Source organism: Corvus hawaiiensis, chromosome 12, assembly GCF_020740725.1.
Source record: "Corvus hawaiiensis isolate bCorHaw1 chromosome 12, bCorHaw1.pri.cur, whole genome shotgun sequence".
Taxonomy (NCBI): domain Eukaryota; kingdom Metazoa; phylum Chordata; class Aves; order Passeriformes; family Corvidae; genus Corvus; species Corvus hawaiiensis.
In genome coordinates this window covers 4,749,067-4,765,546 of record NC_063224.1, presented here as the reverse complement: position 1 = coordinate 4,765,546, position 16,480 = coordinate 4,749,067, and the positions used below count along the sequence as shown (strand labels likewise).

Sequence of the window (16,480 nt, the reverse complement as noted above, 5' to 3'; positions counted from 1 at the left end):
TTGGACAGTGGGGGATGGTAATTCTGCCCTTTGAGATCTTTACGTTCATTGGGAGGTGCTGAAGTCTGCAGTGCACGCTTGGAGAGTTGCTGCTCCAAGCAGAGATGCTCCACCTGGCAGGGGAGTCAGGCCAGTGCCTGTGAAAGTCTCACTGTGTCTGGCACGCTGTGTCAAACACGGCTCCTCCCTTCCCGCTCCTGATTTCTGGCCTGAGACCAATTCCTGCCCTTTGGCAATGATCTGGCAGATTTGGCCACTAGCTCAGTCAGTCTCCAGCTCTGCAGTGGGGCAGGTACACCTGGCAGCATGTCCTCATCCGTGTTAACAGAGGTCTGGAAGCAGGAGACAAGGATTCTTACATAGGCTTGACCTTAGAGCTCTTTGGACACCAGCATTGCAACCAATTCAACTTTCAGTGCTACTGGAAGTCTCAGGGGAATTCCCTTTAGCATGTTAAGCTGGCCAGAGAGAAAGGCTTGATTTCTTACAGGCTGCTTAGACAGGGTCATCTTGATAATGGGCATCTTTGGAAAGTCTTCAAGATATGTGTCTCATTTTACTCCCAGAAATTCAAATAAGCCATCCTTCAGAAGTGCTCCTTCACCTGGGTTTGACAGTAAAAGAGAAGAATGTCTTCATTTAAAAAAAAAAATTGATATGAATTTCAGCTAAATAATACATTTTTCCTGCTTATTTGACTCTCTTGTCATGGTAGATATTCCATTATATGACCTTATTTTCCCTTTTTCTTAATAATGAACTTCTGTGCTTTTAACTTGCTTCAGATCTGAATTAATTCAAAGTTCTTCCCACTGCTGGTGTCTGCTGCAGAGGTTTTACATATTTCAAGCTCATATGTCCTAATGTTGAGACCAGTTTTTTCTTGTCAGCTCTTTGATGGACAGTTTTGGCCTGTCCCTTCGCTAAAGCTCCACAGAACTGATATTTCAGCCCCACTGCAGATTGGAAGGTTTTTTTTTCTGCACAGTGTGGGGTAAGCTGTTTCTTACTGGCAGCTCTTATATTTTTATCGTGTTTGTAAGGTTAATTAATGCAACAGCCTCCAGTCTTGGTTGTCTTAAATATTTAGAGGAAAGAAAGACATTTATGCACGTTTTTGCTGCTGATCTAGATTTGGTTAAACTTCTGTTGGATTTCTGAGTTAAGATTCCCAGCTGGTATAAATCAGTGAAGTTCCACTGATTTATTTTGGATGACCAGCTCTGTGGACGATCTGGTCTTCCTTAATTAAATCTTGCCACTTACTGAACCTGAGCTACTTTGCACTGAGCATATGACAGTTGCTGCTGTATTTTTGTCTAGAGAATGTGGGATATATTTCTTCTATCCTTTGTCTCTGTGTAGCTGTAAAGAAAGACAGGTGTGTGTGTGTGTACATTTATAAACCCACAGACACGCATGGATGTTTATAAACAGTCACCCACACACAGAGAACTGTGCTGGAAAGCCCCCTCCCTCTTTTTGCTGTCATCACTACTGAGCTAATACACCCTAGACTTTGGCTGACATAGAACCTCACTGAAGATTTGGATCACAGTGTCCAAATTTGGTTCCATGTACCAAAAAATTTCAAACGGAACCAACCAAAACCCCTCCAAGCATTGATACCCAACTTGGAGATACTGAGGAGCAATGCAGCTCCAAGCAGAAATAATTTAGATTTGCATCATGGGAAGACCCCGTGGCTCCTTGGATTGAGCACTCATTTTCACTGCACAGAGCAGGTGAAATCTTTCCCTGTAGTCCCACGTATGAAACCACCTACTTACCTGGGGAAGTGGGGAGGGAATGATGGTGATGGGCAGGCTAGGAGGCTGGAAAGTCTGATGGATTAGATAAGAATGTTGTTCCAAGAAAGCTCAGAAATATCTTTGTGTAGTTCTGGGGCAGAGTGGGGTGTCTCCTTGCTGTTAGTCTTTTTGTCTGTTTTGTTATCAGGTTAATCTCTGTGAGATTAACATTGACTCTCTCAAGTCATTATGACAAGTGAGCATGGCAGTAAATTCTTCTATGTCAAGAAAAAGACAAATTGTACTGTACTGCATATTGTGGCATAGTACTACTAATTGCTGAACTTGATAAATGTCTTCTGATAGGTTCTGTAGTTAATGAACAAAGATGTTAATTGCCCTTATCTGAAATAGCTGTATTTGCAGGGTCATTCTCTGGAGCCGTGGATGTCTTCTAGCAGAGATTTATTTCAAATCAGCCATTGTTTTCGGCAGTTTCAGAGTCCATTACCTTTCAGTATCAACTGAATAGTCTCCACCCCCATCAAAGTTTTGAGAGCAATCAGCTCTTCCTATGTGTTATTCAGCAGGTTTGAATCTTATTTGGGTATGGAAAACTTCTATGTAATACAGCGTGTTCAGCATCCTGGGTTACAGCAGGAGCATGGCTCATTCTTGAGAGCAGCCAAGAGAGAAATAAGCACCTGACAGTGGAAGAGAGGTCTGGAATAGCCCTGTTTCCCCCCACCATCTGGAGTATTTAATTGGGAAAATCATTCTTCATTGTTGTTGTGTTGGTGGGAGTTGTCAGTCTAAATATGTTTTAATGCAAATAACCATCTCTATTTGTAGAATTCATCTTTTCTAGATGCTTTCTTTGGGAAATATACAGCTGAAGATTTAGTGCATTATTATATGAGTAAGTGCATACAAGCCCCATATTAACAATGGACGTCATGTTTATTCTTTCCCTTTTAGAATTTCCCATGGAAAGAAGTAGGCAGATTTTTGCATTATTGAGTAGTTTGCTGCTGCCGACTTTTCCCAGAAACACAAGAGAGAACCAGGCTTACGCAGGAGCCTACATGTTCTTCCAGTTTTGGGACCACTGGATTCCCCTAAGATTTGATTTGTAGTAGGTTTTGGTGTGTGCCTATTCTGGTGCACAGTTTCAGAGCTGTATGATTAATAAATCTTTATGGAACTGAAAAAAGACCAAGTTCTCACTGAGGTTAAAACATACCTGATTTCCCAGTGGAGAAGTTGCATGTTTCATTAGGGGGCTAAAGGCTAATGTGAAGAGAAAAATGTTTCCTTGTGGGGTTGTTTTTTGGTTGGTTTTTTTTTGTTGTTGTTGTAATAAATTGCATTTTTGTTTATGAATCTCTTACAGTTTTTCAGAACATATTCAACAGCAAACAGCCAGAAGTTCAAACTGTAACTGTAAATATGTAAGCTGACATATGTAGATTCTCTGGCCAAAGTTTCCTAAGTCAGGATTAATTTTGTAGAGTGAGGGAGAAAAGTCCATTATCGTGCTTAGTTTCATAGATTTCAGACTTTTCCAGGAAATATAAATCTCCTTTCAAAAATGACAACTATAAAAATAAGAGTTACTATTTTCTTAAATAAGGGCATTTTCAACTGAACTTGACATATTGCTGCTCACAGTGCTGTGGCTTTAGATTGTCTGGTACCAGTAATTAAACTGAAGTATTCAGGTCCTCAGCTCCCCCTTCCCCATGATACGCTGCCCCTAAGTTATGTTAACATACTATTTTCTGTTTCATGTTAGAAATGGGGCTGAAGTAGCTCAAAAGTAATCTGGCAAAAGCTGGATGGGTTCCCTGATCTGCCTGACGCCACAGCCAGACAAATATTTGTATGGGCAGAGACAAAGTGGGTGGATGGAGGTGGGAATGCTGCTTAAGGACTAGTATTGATGCCAGATGCTTCGTGGTGACCCACTGAGGATCTGTCTCATTTTAGGTATTTTCAAATCTCTGAATCCACATTTCTGGCCTCGTGTGTTGTTCTAATTTGACTTCTCCGTGGAGAGACCTGGGGGTAGGATGCAGCTTCTGGGGGGGGTGGGTGCAAGCAAGACCAGCTGCAACATGAGAACGTGCAGCACTTGCACTGCTTATTTATCAACCACAATGATTCACTGTGATTGACGTTCACATACCTGAATGTCAAAATAACCTGTGTTTTAAGAGGAACCAGTGACTCAGGCTGTGGTTTTACCTCAGGCCATTTCCTGATAAATGGCTGAACTGTGCTTGGTCTTGAGAAAACACTGCTGAGGAACACAGCTCTGTCCTCTCATCTGTGTGTGTGGAGAGATTAGGGAAAGGACACCTTTGTGTGGGGCTGACCTTCCCCTTGTGAGTGCCATGGTCTTTATGAGGAGCACCACAGCTCTATGAGCTCTGTGAGCTCCAGGAAGACTCAGATCTGATGACAGCTCTGTTTTGGTGCTTCTTCAGAGCATTTCTGCCCAGCCCTGATGGTCTTCAGTATTGGACAGCACAATTTAAAGGAGATTTATAGAGTGGTAAATCACTTTGCTTTAGGCACTCTCAGTTGTGAAACAGAGGTGAAGCTGCCTGTAACTAGTGTTTTCAGAACTGAAAATATTTCACTTCTTGGAACATGATGTTTTTAGTGAAAGCAGAAGCAATGCATATGATGATGCTTACAGGGATTGAAGTATATTTAGGCTACTCATTTTTTGAGTAAGATAGCAAACAACTGAACCTGTGTAATGTGGCTAGATAGAAGGTACGGACATGGGATCATATGAACACTACATAAAGTACCTCATTGGCATAAGGCTTTCATTTGGAGTGATTGACCGTCTACATAATTCCATCTTACGGTTTGGGTAGTCTTCCCATCCTTGGCAAACTGCACAACTCTGTTCCTCCATTCTCCTTAAGGAAAAGGACTGTCCTGTGAGAAGAGGTGTATGCCTGGGATGAAATCACTTGTGTATGGCTACAGAGATGTGGCTGAACTGGATCAGTTGTCTTTAATGCTGTTTAAATGGATGATTTAAGGTATAGGAGAAGCTTCTCTTGGGAACAGATTCTGTGAGAATTCCTCAAATCCTCTTTGAAGTTAATGGAGGGTATTAAGGGCAGTCAACACCTTCTTAAAAGAGAAATTTAGATTGCTTTGATTCATTTCATTTTGTATTTGCATTAACTGATTCTGGATTTCTCCCTTCTCCAGTCTTTCAGAGCATGTTTTTGATAACTTTGCCCCCTGAGCATACCAGATTTTATGTTGGCTGTTTTGATATTTTTCCCTGAGTGTTGTAATGCTGATTACCGAATGATCTTGGGCCTTTGGTTTCCTGTGAGAACGAGATAATTACTCTCCAGTAGGCAACACATGATGTACAGTATCAGCATTAAGCCACTGGGATTCCAGTCACTAGTGTAGAACAATATTGTGGGTAAATGAATAAGCAGAAGTTTATCATACTTCCTGCATAACAAGGTTTTCGTTAAAGAGACAGTGAAAATTGTTTTCACCCAGGGCTGGTGCAAAATGAGCGCTGCTGCAACAACCGTTAGGGAAAAAGATATTGAGGTTGAGTTCTGTGGCTTGCTGGGTTTTTTGTGCTGAAAAGACAGCTGAGTTCTTGTAGCAGCAAAGGTGGATGACAGGGCTGTCACTGTGTTTTGGCGGATGACGTTTATGGGCTTAGAAACATGTATGAAGTGTGTAACTCCAAAGTGAGGTTTCCAGATGCACCACCTACTTAGCTTATGGAAGAAAGTTGTACCAATTAGAAGTAGAGACGTTCCAAATGCAATTTGCTTATTTCACACTCGCCCCCAGGAATCCTGTGTTGTGATTTTAGGAGTTGGCCCCGTTTGACCCTGAAATACATGTGGTTTCTCTCTTGCCTTCGTTATTTCAAGACTGTCAGTTAAAAATAACTTATGTATTGGGCACAGTGGGAGTAAGTTTGAGAAGTTGAAGTTATATGTAAATCAGTAATAGTGAGAAAATAATTCATAAATGTAATGAGCTCTATTCTCTTGAAAGACATGGTCAAGTCTATGGTTTATCCATGAAGTGGGATTAATTATTTTTGTATGAAAATAGTTTCTCTGCCACAGCAATACTGATCAGTTCACTTACGCTTTAGCACAGCAAAATAAATGATGTCTTTAAGGACCTCTGTTAAATATTCAATTACTTTAAAAATTACTTGCCTTAAGTACACTTTATGTATGCATACTCAATAGATACACAGCTATAGCACTCTGTATTTACTTAGTTCAGGACATAATTTCATGTGTGCTTGCATAGATACATTTATATTTCAGCTTATCTCAGAGATAATTATACTTCTCTAAAGCCTAAGAATTACAGGGTTACTAACAAGGAGTTTCATGTTTAAGTTTGTTTTCCTCCAACTATTGGTTTATGTTGTACATTTTATTGCAAAATGCAGTTCCTTATTTATGTTTTAATTGTGACTTTCATTTTAAACTGGAGATCAGCACACTCAGCAGGAAAACAGTGCTTAACTATAGGCCGAGATGAGTACCTTGGTTGCTTTGCTTTTGCTTGAGTCTGAAACTTGAGTTGGAGCCCCAAGAACCACTGTTAAATGAAGGCGTCTGGATCTTGATGATGTAGTTGATCAGAATTGCAGCTGAGGAAAAGAACAAGGACGTGTGGAATAAAGCAACCTTGCTATAGGACAGTGTTGTTGTGTCTCTGTGGTTGAGATGCCTCTTCATGCATTGAGAGCGTGTTCTTGGCCAAAGCCCTTAGTAGCTCAATTCAACCTGGAATTAGGTTCCATTGATTTTTTGGGTCCAGGACAGTCTGACATTTGTGTGTTTCAGGCACCTTGGTTTGGTCTGGTTTTATTTTTATGTGAGTGATCTTAACACTTGAAGGAATTGGAGGAAGGTGCATGGATGGTTCTCTCTGTTGAATGACCTGGGGAGGAATTTTGCTTTCCAATTAGATTTTGCAGATATTTTCAACACCAAGAGTAATTCTGGTAGTGCTGTTCTTTCTTTGAAATTGTGAAACTTCTGATAGCTAAGTAAACATTTTTTCCCCTTCTCCTTTGTTTTCTTGCAGCCAACTGGGTACATGGAAAACTCCATTTCCTACAGTGCTATTGAAGATGTTCAACTGCTCTCCTGGGAGAATGCCCCTAAGTACTGTTTACAGCTCACAATCCCAGGGGGTACTGTCCTACTGCAGGTACAGTAAACATAGAAGTACAACTTTCTTTCTCTCTTACTGTGAAGCAACTTCTTTCTGCTTCCTGTGCATGAAATCTTAATTAGATGGACTCAGAAAAGGCAGAAAACTTGGTGCTGTCACATTATCTAACCACCAGAAAATTTTCTCAGGATGATAGCTCTGAACCTCTTTGTAGTGTTTAACAGTCAGAATGGAAATTTTGGGCCACAGTGATTAAATCTTCTTGCTGATTTTGTGCAGCAAAGTAGTGCTCTGTGTAAAGGCACATTGATACAGGCCTGGAATGATTGTATTTTTACATATAGTCCTATTCCAGCATGAAAAAAGTTTAAAATTTCGTCCTTCAATTCATATAGGAAACTCAGAACTTGCACTGGAACTGACAAGATACCTATTTTTAAAAGATACTCAATCTTCACTGAAATATTTCAGTGTATTTTTATGGATGTCTATATATGCTGGTTCTCTAAGTGTTGTTTTCAAACAGAAGACACTGTGTTTACATTATTCCAGATTTCTTCATCCACTTGTGAGGCTTTATAGACCCCCTTAGGTCATTGCAAGTTTTAATGACAGAAAAGCACTCCACAGCACTGAGCTTTGGAAATACTTTGGAATAAGTAGGAAAAGCAGCTGAAAACCCGGCTGCATGGCCCCCAAAGAACTTTGAAAGGTCATAATTTAAAAATACGAAATTGACTTCAACTTAATTCTTGCATGGTTCTCTCTCACGTTTCTCAACGTTGTTTTGAAGATAGTTCCTGTTGCCCTTTGGGATTTTACTTTTTCAGTTGATTGTACAGCCACGACTATTGTGTATATGTATTTCATCCAGGTAGGACTGTAAGGGGAAGGCAGGAAGACAAGCCATGATTTCCCAACAGCTAGATTAGGGTCCTTGTTATTGTTGAAATGTTCCTTGCCTAATGCATTAATGGAATTAATTAGACAGAAAGTTGTCTAAATTTCTCAAGTTGGATGATTTACTTGTGATAATTTTGATTCTGCTTTTTCCATAAATTTCTCTAGTGGTGCTAGCATTTATATTTGTATCTGTTTCAACAGATGGAATAGTTACACCTGCCTTTCCAAATTTTGTTTCCAAGTCTTTATTCTGTAGTTTATGGAAGCTGCCTTTTTGGGTCTGCTTAATGGGAAACAAGATAAAGCTTGAACCCACAGCTTCCTCCTGAGTGGAAAGGAAATTGATAGGGTAGCCAGGCTGTAATCTGGAGCAGCCTGACATTTTGTCGCTAAAAAAAAAAAAAAAAAAAGAAAAAAAAAAAGCCAACAAACCAAACATATAAATAATTAAGTTTGTGAAAAAGCATCATCTTAGCATGGATACTTTTCTATTTTCTTCAAAAAGATTAGTGTCTTTATAAGTTACATAAAGAAGAGGAATGAGCTGGACTTCTGTTTATTGCTGCCCAGCTGAGCCCTCTGGATCAGATTACATTATAACTATGGGAATTTCAACATAATTCAAAATAAAAACTTTAAAAAATGTTTTTAGTATGACTTGGTCCTTGGTAGTATCTTGATTCATCAGATGTGGTCAGATTGGAGGCAGTATAAAATTAGATTTCCTTTATACAGTTGTAATGTGTATTCACAAATCCAGAACAGTTCTCAAAGTTATGTTTAGTCTGCTGAAGAAATCAAGTTGAAAAAGCTTGTAGTTGAGTTCAGCAGAAATTCTCTAGTATATGTAACAAAGAGTAAAGGTATCCAAAAGACACCTTCACTGAGGAGCTGAGAAAGTAGCCCTTGCATAGTTCAGTTATTTCCAGATTTCTAAAAGACTTCAGTGCATCTCTGGGAAATTGTGACTTCCAGTTTTTTATGAAATTCTTCTGCCCTGCTAATATGAGCAGCAGCATGCTCTGATGTAATGTCCAGCTCTAGTATCAGGAAGTGTATGATAGTGGAACAAGTCAAACTAGTCCAAAACATGTTCCCAGTACTGTTCTGAAGTGCACTTTTGGTGAAATTTGTATTTTAATTTTTTTTCAAAGCCTTTAAATAAAATGTGTGTGTATGTATATATGTGTGTGTGTGTGTGTGTGTAAAAATGTTTAAATGAACTGTTTTGACTACCTCCCAATTTATTTCATATTTCTGATTAATATGAATTTTATATTTTGATCTATGTTTTTACATTAATACCATGGGATATTATTGACATGATTTGACATAAAATGAAGCAGTTTAGTACTTTTGAATCACAGGCTTTCCCAATTTTTCATTTTTGAGAAAAATTTAAGATTCCACTTTCTGAAGGCAGTGTGGATTTATGAAAGGCTGGTCCTGCTTGACTCAGCTGACCTCCTCCTGTGACAAGGTGACCTGCTTAGTGGCTGAGGGAAAGGCTGTGGAGGTTTAGATTGGCTATTAGGAAAAAATTCTTCACCAAAAGTGTTCTCAGGGCACAGGCTGATGGGGAAGTGATTGAGTCACCATCCCTAGAGGTGTTTAAAAGATGCAGATGTGACGCTTGGGGACGTGGCTTAGTGATGAGCTTGGGTTAGACACTGGATTTGATCTTAGAGGTATTTTCTACCTAAACAATTCTGTGCAAAATGCCACAGGAGAGTCCCGGTCCATGTTCAAGTTTTCATCCCCTCTGTCTGCTGTCACCAGGGTCTATTTCTGGCTTATTAGTACACAGGAATGAGTCAGTGAGGGAAGAGTGCCATTACCTATCCTTACATCATCCTGAAGCCCTTCCATGGCAATACTGACCTATCCCAACCTATTTTAACACATGAAATCTGACAGGCAGCGCCAGAGGTGGTGCATCTCCTCTTAGGAAATCGGATCATGATAACAGGACGTGTCCACCTGGGTTTCGGAGGAAGACCTGGTTCTCAGGCAGCAGGCAGCTTAATCTGGGCTGGGTTCACATTTAAAAGTCATTTTCATGTGTGGAGTTCTTCCCACTCAGTGTTTGTTGAATGAACACAACTGTCTTGAGTGTTTCACTGCCTGGCATTTGGGGATTTCCATTGTCCCATGTGGGAGTCACGGACAGTAAGATTTCTGGGGATCATAGACTGTCAGTTTTCTAGACATGCTGAGGGCTCGTGTTTTCTTTCCCCCTGCCAAATGATGTGATCCCTGGTCCTTTCCATGAGCAGTAATCAAAATCTCAAAATTTTTTTTTTTTCTTCCCTGAAGTTGGGGTAGCAGGTGTGAAAGAAGGTGTTGCTAAAGCTAGCTCATAGGCCACGAGCTCTTCAGGCCAGGAAATAGGAGCTAAATTTAGCTTTTGATGAAGTGTGAGCTCTTTAGTATCAGGAATAGCTGGGCCTCCTTGAGCTGGGCTAGACTTCTGCTCTTCTGCTTTCCCTTTGTCGAGCACAAGGTGTGATTATGGTATTGTGTGGATGATTATGAGAACGATGCTACCCTTGGTAGTGAAATAACTGGAAGAACCTTTTGAAAGAGATTGAAAAAAACCTTACAGTATAATTTCATGAGCTGCTGTGCACCAAATGTAGGAAGACTCCCAGGAAAAAGGCTTTGGTATTTCAGTCATGACAGTACTGCCTTGCTTTTCTGTGGTGTCCTTTCTTTTAGCCTTAAAGCCACCACTTCCATCCCTATCGCTCGTGTTGTTTTATTCATTTCTTGGCAATCAAGCGTAGTCAGAAGGAAAAACAAACAGAGCAGGAAGCCTTGACAAGCACAACAGTCACACGTTCAGCTCGGTGCTTGAACACGCTGTTTGTGCCAGGGAGTCCCCACGGTAAGTGTTTCCACTGGGTTTTTAGTAACACGTTATTTTAGTCTCCTTGGAGAACCTGGCTTTTGTTTTAAGTGCAAGTCCAGCCAGTGCTGCTGGTGTGGAGAGGTCATGCAAGGACCACAATCCAGGAGAGGCAGGGAATATTTTAAGGAGGAAAGTGGCATTTCTACCAATTCTCAGCAACTCTGTCTGTACCCTGGGTTAAGCCAGAAGAGTGGCAGGTTTCCCTTGCAGGTCTGCCCAAGTCCTGGAGGTGCAATGCTGGGGTGTGCATCAGCAATGTGAAGGTTTTGTACAGCTCTGTGCATGCCATGGGACTTGGCTTCCTGCAGCCCTGGGACGCTCCACTGTTCCTGTAGCTGATAATAAATGGGGGCAGAGAAGCCTGTGCTGTTTTATGAGTCCCAGTAATGAATATCAGCTGGAAAAAAAGCACAACAAAACCCCCATCCTGCTGACCAGAAAGCAAGCGAGGGAGAGAGAGAAACAGAATAAACTCATGAAGAATCAAATCCAGAATCTGGGCCATCAAATCCCACTTATTACCACATCTTTTCACATGGCAAAATCCCCTAGAAGTGTATGTGTGAAGGACACTGTTGTAAGGAAAAGCTTGGGAACAGTTTGCTACGTGGACAAGCCTGTTCTTGTACTCTTCTGCATAACACACATGCCAAGTAGCAAGGGATGCCGTGGTGGTAATTTACTGTTAAAGGAATGGCAAAGGTCTTCATAATTTTTAGAGTGCTCGGTTTCTTGCAGTTTCAGGTGTTCTGTTTCTCAGTAACACGCAGATTCCTATTTAGTCTTCTCCTTGCCTGGGTACAAATTATTGCAGGGGCTGTAACGCTGGTGTGAAGCAAGTGTTCAGTTTCCTATTTTTGTGAGCAAAAAGAAAAATCTGCCTTTAAAACATTCACTGCTTTTTAATAATAAACTTGTATTCCTACTCATTGACTAAGAAATGAAGTACTTGGGGTGCAGAGCAAATACTTTTTCAGCAGAGGTGTAAACTTACTCATACTCATGTTGACCAAAGCTTTGCATATGTAGGCATTTAATCTCTTGCAGTTTTTCTCCTGTGAGCAGTCTTTTTAAAGCAGTTGAGTTTAATCCTTTGAGTAAAGTTTGTAGTACAGCTGATCCCAGGTGGCTTTTCCTTTCTGACTGAACCTTTACACCCCAAAAATGAGAATATAAAATCCTTCAGAACACAGTTCCAGGATCAGTTAATCTTAAAAAAAATACTGCCAAGAGTAGGTGTTCTTAAAGTAGATAGTCTTCTTCCTCATTGGAATAATAAATAAATAAGAAAAACCTTCCCTGTGCGGTCAGAATGCCCAGTGAAAGCCTGGTTTAAAGTCTTTTCTGTCTCGTTTCTCTTTTTTATTGTACCCTAGAGCTGAACAAATATAGTAAAGTATGCCTTTAGCTGGAGTAAAAAACTGTAGGTGTCAGTTCCCAGGAAGTGATGATTTCAGTGCAGAAAGCCTGGGTTCCATCAATGCGCCTCAGATAAAACTGTCTATGTGCAGCCCCATAAATGAATTTTAGTTCCCTCCACTGCTTTACACTTTGGTGCTTGTTGCTTAAACTTCAGAAATATTACCCATAATAACCCAAATGCTCGAGTAAGTCAGTGCCTGCAGAGTTGGCTGGGCAGCTGAGCATGCACAAGAGCCTGGTGGCTCTTCTGTCATCCTGGCGTGCTATGAACTCACTGTTCTTTTGTTAAGAAAGAAATGCTCCCTGTAGTCCCTTTTCAGTGTAAGCCTGAAAATGAGGAGGGAGGACCAAGAGATGCTGTGCAAGAGTGAGATCTTTGTTTTCCTTTGCAAAAGATCCAGCATTTCCTGCATATTGCTGTGGTTTTTCTGGAGTCAGGTGGCCAGAAGGGTGCCCTGGGAAGATTAGTTCCTGCTGCCTGGGAGAGGTGGGGAGGGCTGGTGGCAGACAGCTCCCTCAGGACAAGGGTGGTTGGGGTAAAGCGTTCAGTTTGTGCTGAACACGGTGCAAAGAGTGCTGGTGAAATGGCCCCTGATTTTCCAAGCTTCTCTTACCACTGAGTCCTGATCATTAGAAGTGTGGGGATTTCCTAAAGGTTTGTTTTTCTAAATTCTGTTCACTTTGTCATCTTTGTCTTGAAGTGGTCTTGAATAACAGCCTGAGCTCTGCGTGTTTAGAGTCGTTCAGACTCCTAACCCAGACTCAGATGCCAGTTTGCTTGATCACTTCTCTACAATAACTAATTCTATTTGTAGACAGTGCTTGGTCCCACACTTGGAACCCAGTCACTTTGCTAATTTTACTTTTAAAATGCTCTTTGTATATTGCTGCCATAGAGTTACACAAGTCTTTCCTTTGCCAGTTTTGGTTTTGTGTCTTGCAGCATTCTTCATTTCTTTTCTCCCCCAATATTTGCAGTCCACTTGTGCCTCCTCCTCTGCATGATGCTGTTGTCCTCACTAATACTTAGGGCTGCAGTCACTTGCACAATCTATCCACACAAAATATTCTCTAATTATTTGCAGTGGGTCTTACAAGCTGTACTACTGACATCATTGAAGTAGGAGAATAATTAACAGTTCTCAGTTTAGGGCTTCAGCATTGGCTCTTGCTTTCAACTTGAGTGTCAGACCAGGGACTGAATCAGGCTGACATTTTGCCTCTTTGAGTGAAGTACTTCCTTTTCCTTTTGATTTTATTGATTTAAATAACAGTATCTTATTTTGCATAGGTCCTATAAACTCAGTCTTCCTGAATTTTTAAGGATGTAGTGGATGTGTACATTGCAATATTATTGGTGCAATTGCTTAGTATATATCAAGCCGACAAAAACTTCCAGTTTCACTTATTCTTTAAAGGGCTTTGATGCTAGCATTTGGAAAGGAAGGGTTTTGTTCTCCTATATGAACTAGTTTTCTCCTTAAAAAAAAAAAGAAAAAAAGGTTCAGTTTGAAATTAAAATTTTCAAAGAAGTCTGGTGAGATTTTAGAGCATTCTGTCTGGGCAAAGGTAAGAAATATCTAAGTATATTTACTTCATGTCTTTTTAATTATATTAAAAATATTCTTCTGCCTTTTGGTGGCAAATTGTTTTTGACCTTTTCATTGTGTTAAAATACAGTATAAAGTATATTGAATTGAAATTTAATTCTATAACATATAGGTAAGAAGTCTGTCTTGTGTTATAATGTACACATATACATAAAATACGGTGTAAATAACAGAAAATCATTAAATACTGGCTGACCAAAATATCTTGAAAATCTGCACTCCAAACGTTTTTAAAATTTTTCACTGCATGCAAAGAAAAGAAAATAGAAAAGGAAGTTTTTTGTTTCCATTTGTAGCAATTTCATACTCTGATATGTCAGCATTCTTCTTGAAATGGAAAGTTTTGGGTAAATTCTGTGGTCAGCCAAGATTATTTATAATGTATTTATTCCTACTTTATTGCCTCGACATCTAGTGGAGGAGCAATTGATTCTCATTAAGATATAAATAAATAATATGTAATTCATATATAAAAGGATATTATTCCATTTAATTGAGAGTAATCAGTCCAAGTCTATGTCACTGAGCCATCAGTAGCTGACCTTGAGATTAAACACGTTTTTGGTAATCATGTAGCGTTTTAATTCTGGTATTCCTGCCATTATCAGTGAACTGCACCAGTGTTGGGAGATGAAATATGTGTGGTGTGGATTTTGAATACTTGCCTGAAAAGATGTTGGGGAGTGAAACTTGATAAGTGATGCTCTAATTTTCAAGAAGTAGGTGCTTTTTGACTGGCAGAGAACCTCACCTTTTTTTTTTAACATGGACTTAGAGGCTATCCTGTAATTTTCACTGTTTTTGTAAAACATTTTGAATTGTGAGTAAAAATTGCCCATTGGCAGCGTTGAGGTGGAGCTGGAAAAGCCAAAGGGCATCTCTACCCACTCAAATATTTCAGACTTATGTCACCTTGCTAAGGCATGCGTATTTACGTCACTGTACATGCTTTTATATTTTTTGATACCAAGCCTTTTGACCTTTGGGAGTGTTGAACTATTCCTTCATTGGCTACGACCTGGCTTCACACTGGGAATTTCTGGCAGCTGAGCTTAATGCAGACAAAAATGGGTGATGGCTGGGAGTGATTATTGCAACATTTATGCCGTTGCTGCAAACAGTCTGTACATGTATCTGCACGTCTGTGTGTGCTGTGCTTCTCACTGTTTTAACATCACTGAAAGAGCTAAGATATTATTTGAATTGCTTTGGGGCCAGCTGAGGAGCAGGGCAAGAAGAGAAACCAGAGTATGGAAAAAACCCACCCCTCCTAGTAAAATGTCAGCCCATGTTCCTACTCTGCTTCTAGTGATTAATGGCAGAGGCAAATGCCCTACAGACATGAAAGATCTGACCCACACCTGATTGAAATCAGGGAGGATTTTTCACAGTCTTTGGGTTGGACACCATTTCATAGGAACTTAATATTTTGTAAGGTTTTAGTTCAGTATTTTATTATGCAGCAAGGTCTTTGTGTCACTGCTTTCTGTGAAAACAAACTGGTTATAATATACAGTGCCTGAGTGACCTGAAACACTGGTAGAATCTAATAAGTCTGTAACTTTTCTGTATTGCAGGCTGCAAACAGTTACCTGAGGGATCAGTGGTTCCATTCTTTGCAGTGGAAGGTAAGTTCTGCACTTGATTTTCTTCCTTCTCTGCCTCCAAGAGTACCTTTTAGAATTCCCTGTTTGTTCATTGTAAAAGCCCTGAATGGCTAAAGTCTTTTCTTGCAGAAACCCTGTATCAGAGCATGTCTGCAGTTTTAACTTGTCTGTGTCATGAACGAAGTGGACAAATTAACTTGTTACACAGCGCAGCTTTATCAACATGTGACTGGCTTCAAAAAGTAGATAGGCAGTTAATACACGTTTAAACAGAATAGAGATTGGATGGTTTTAGTTGTACTGTGAAGTGTAATATGCTACAATGAGTACACCTCATCATATCCTCTGGACTTTCGGGATATTTTGAGGTTTTTTGTTTGTTTTTTATTTTCCTGAGAAGCTAGGGAGAAAGAGTGTCTTTTAGAGTTGTTTACTGTATATGTAGCATCACTCTGTTATGCATCAGTCTATGTCTATGCTTTAGGATGATTTGGAATTAAAGGCAGTTTCCATTTCAGAGACCTCAAGTCTTTTCTCATTTTCAGTGGGAACAATGGACTGATTGCCCTAAGTAGGGAAAGTGGATCACAGTGACAACATTGTCTCTCAAAAGCAGCACATTCCTCATTGAAAACCATAGCTGCTGACCTTTGGATGGAATCTGTATGCATCTTTGATGCAGTTGGAAACAAGTTTTGGCCAGATGCTGAATGTGGTTGTCCTTCCTTGCCTTGCAGTGGGAAACACAAGCAGTAGCTTTTCAGCTCAGGACTTGTCTTCAGCAGGGTTTCAGTGAAGTCAGCCAAGTTGGCTGTGCAGCTTATCGAGATTTCAGCCTGCTGACAGCAACCACATGGAAAAATATACGGAAGTCCCTCCCACCAAACTGGTTTTGTTGTAGGTGTATTTGATAGTTGCAAAACAGTTGTGTGGCAAAACTACAGTATTGGTGTGCATTGTGTAGCCATCAGCCTGGTGCAATCGTATTCTGAGTGGTTCCAGGTTTGTATCAGCAAAAGCCAAGTGTTGAGATCTCCTTTTCCAGACCTCTGGCATATTCTCCAGCCT

At 40.2% G+C, this 16,480-nt stretch overlaps 1 protein-coding gene across 1 annotated transcript in view; it reads left to right on the top strand.

The window, feature by feature from the left end:
- LOC125332090 (c-Maf inducing protein) overlaps positions 1-16,480 on the top strand; it is a 132,105-nt gene that overhangs the window by 63,233 nt on the left and 52,392 nt on the right. Inside the window, exons 2-3 of the mRNA XM_048316704.1 lie at positions 6,870-6,995; positions 15,383-15,433. Coding sequence (XP_048172661.1) covers positions 6,870-6,995; positions 15,383-15,433 — 177 coding nt within the window. The remainder of the gene's footprint in view (positions 1-6,869; positions 6,996-15,382; positions 15,434-16,480) is intronic.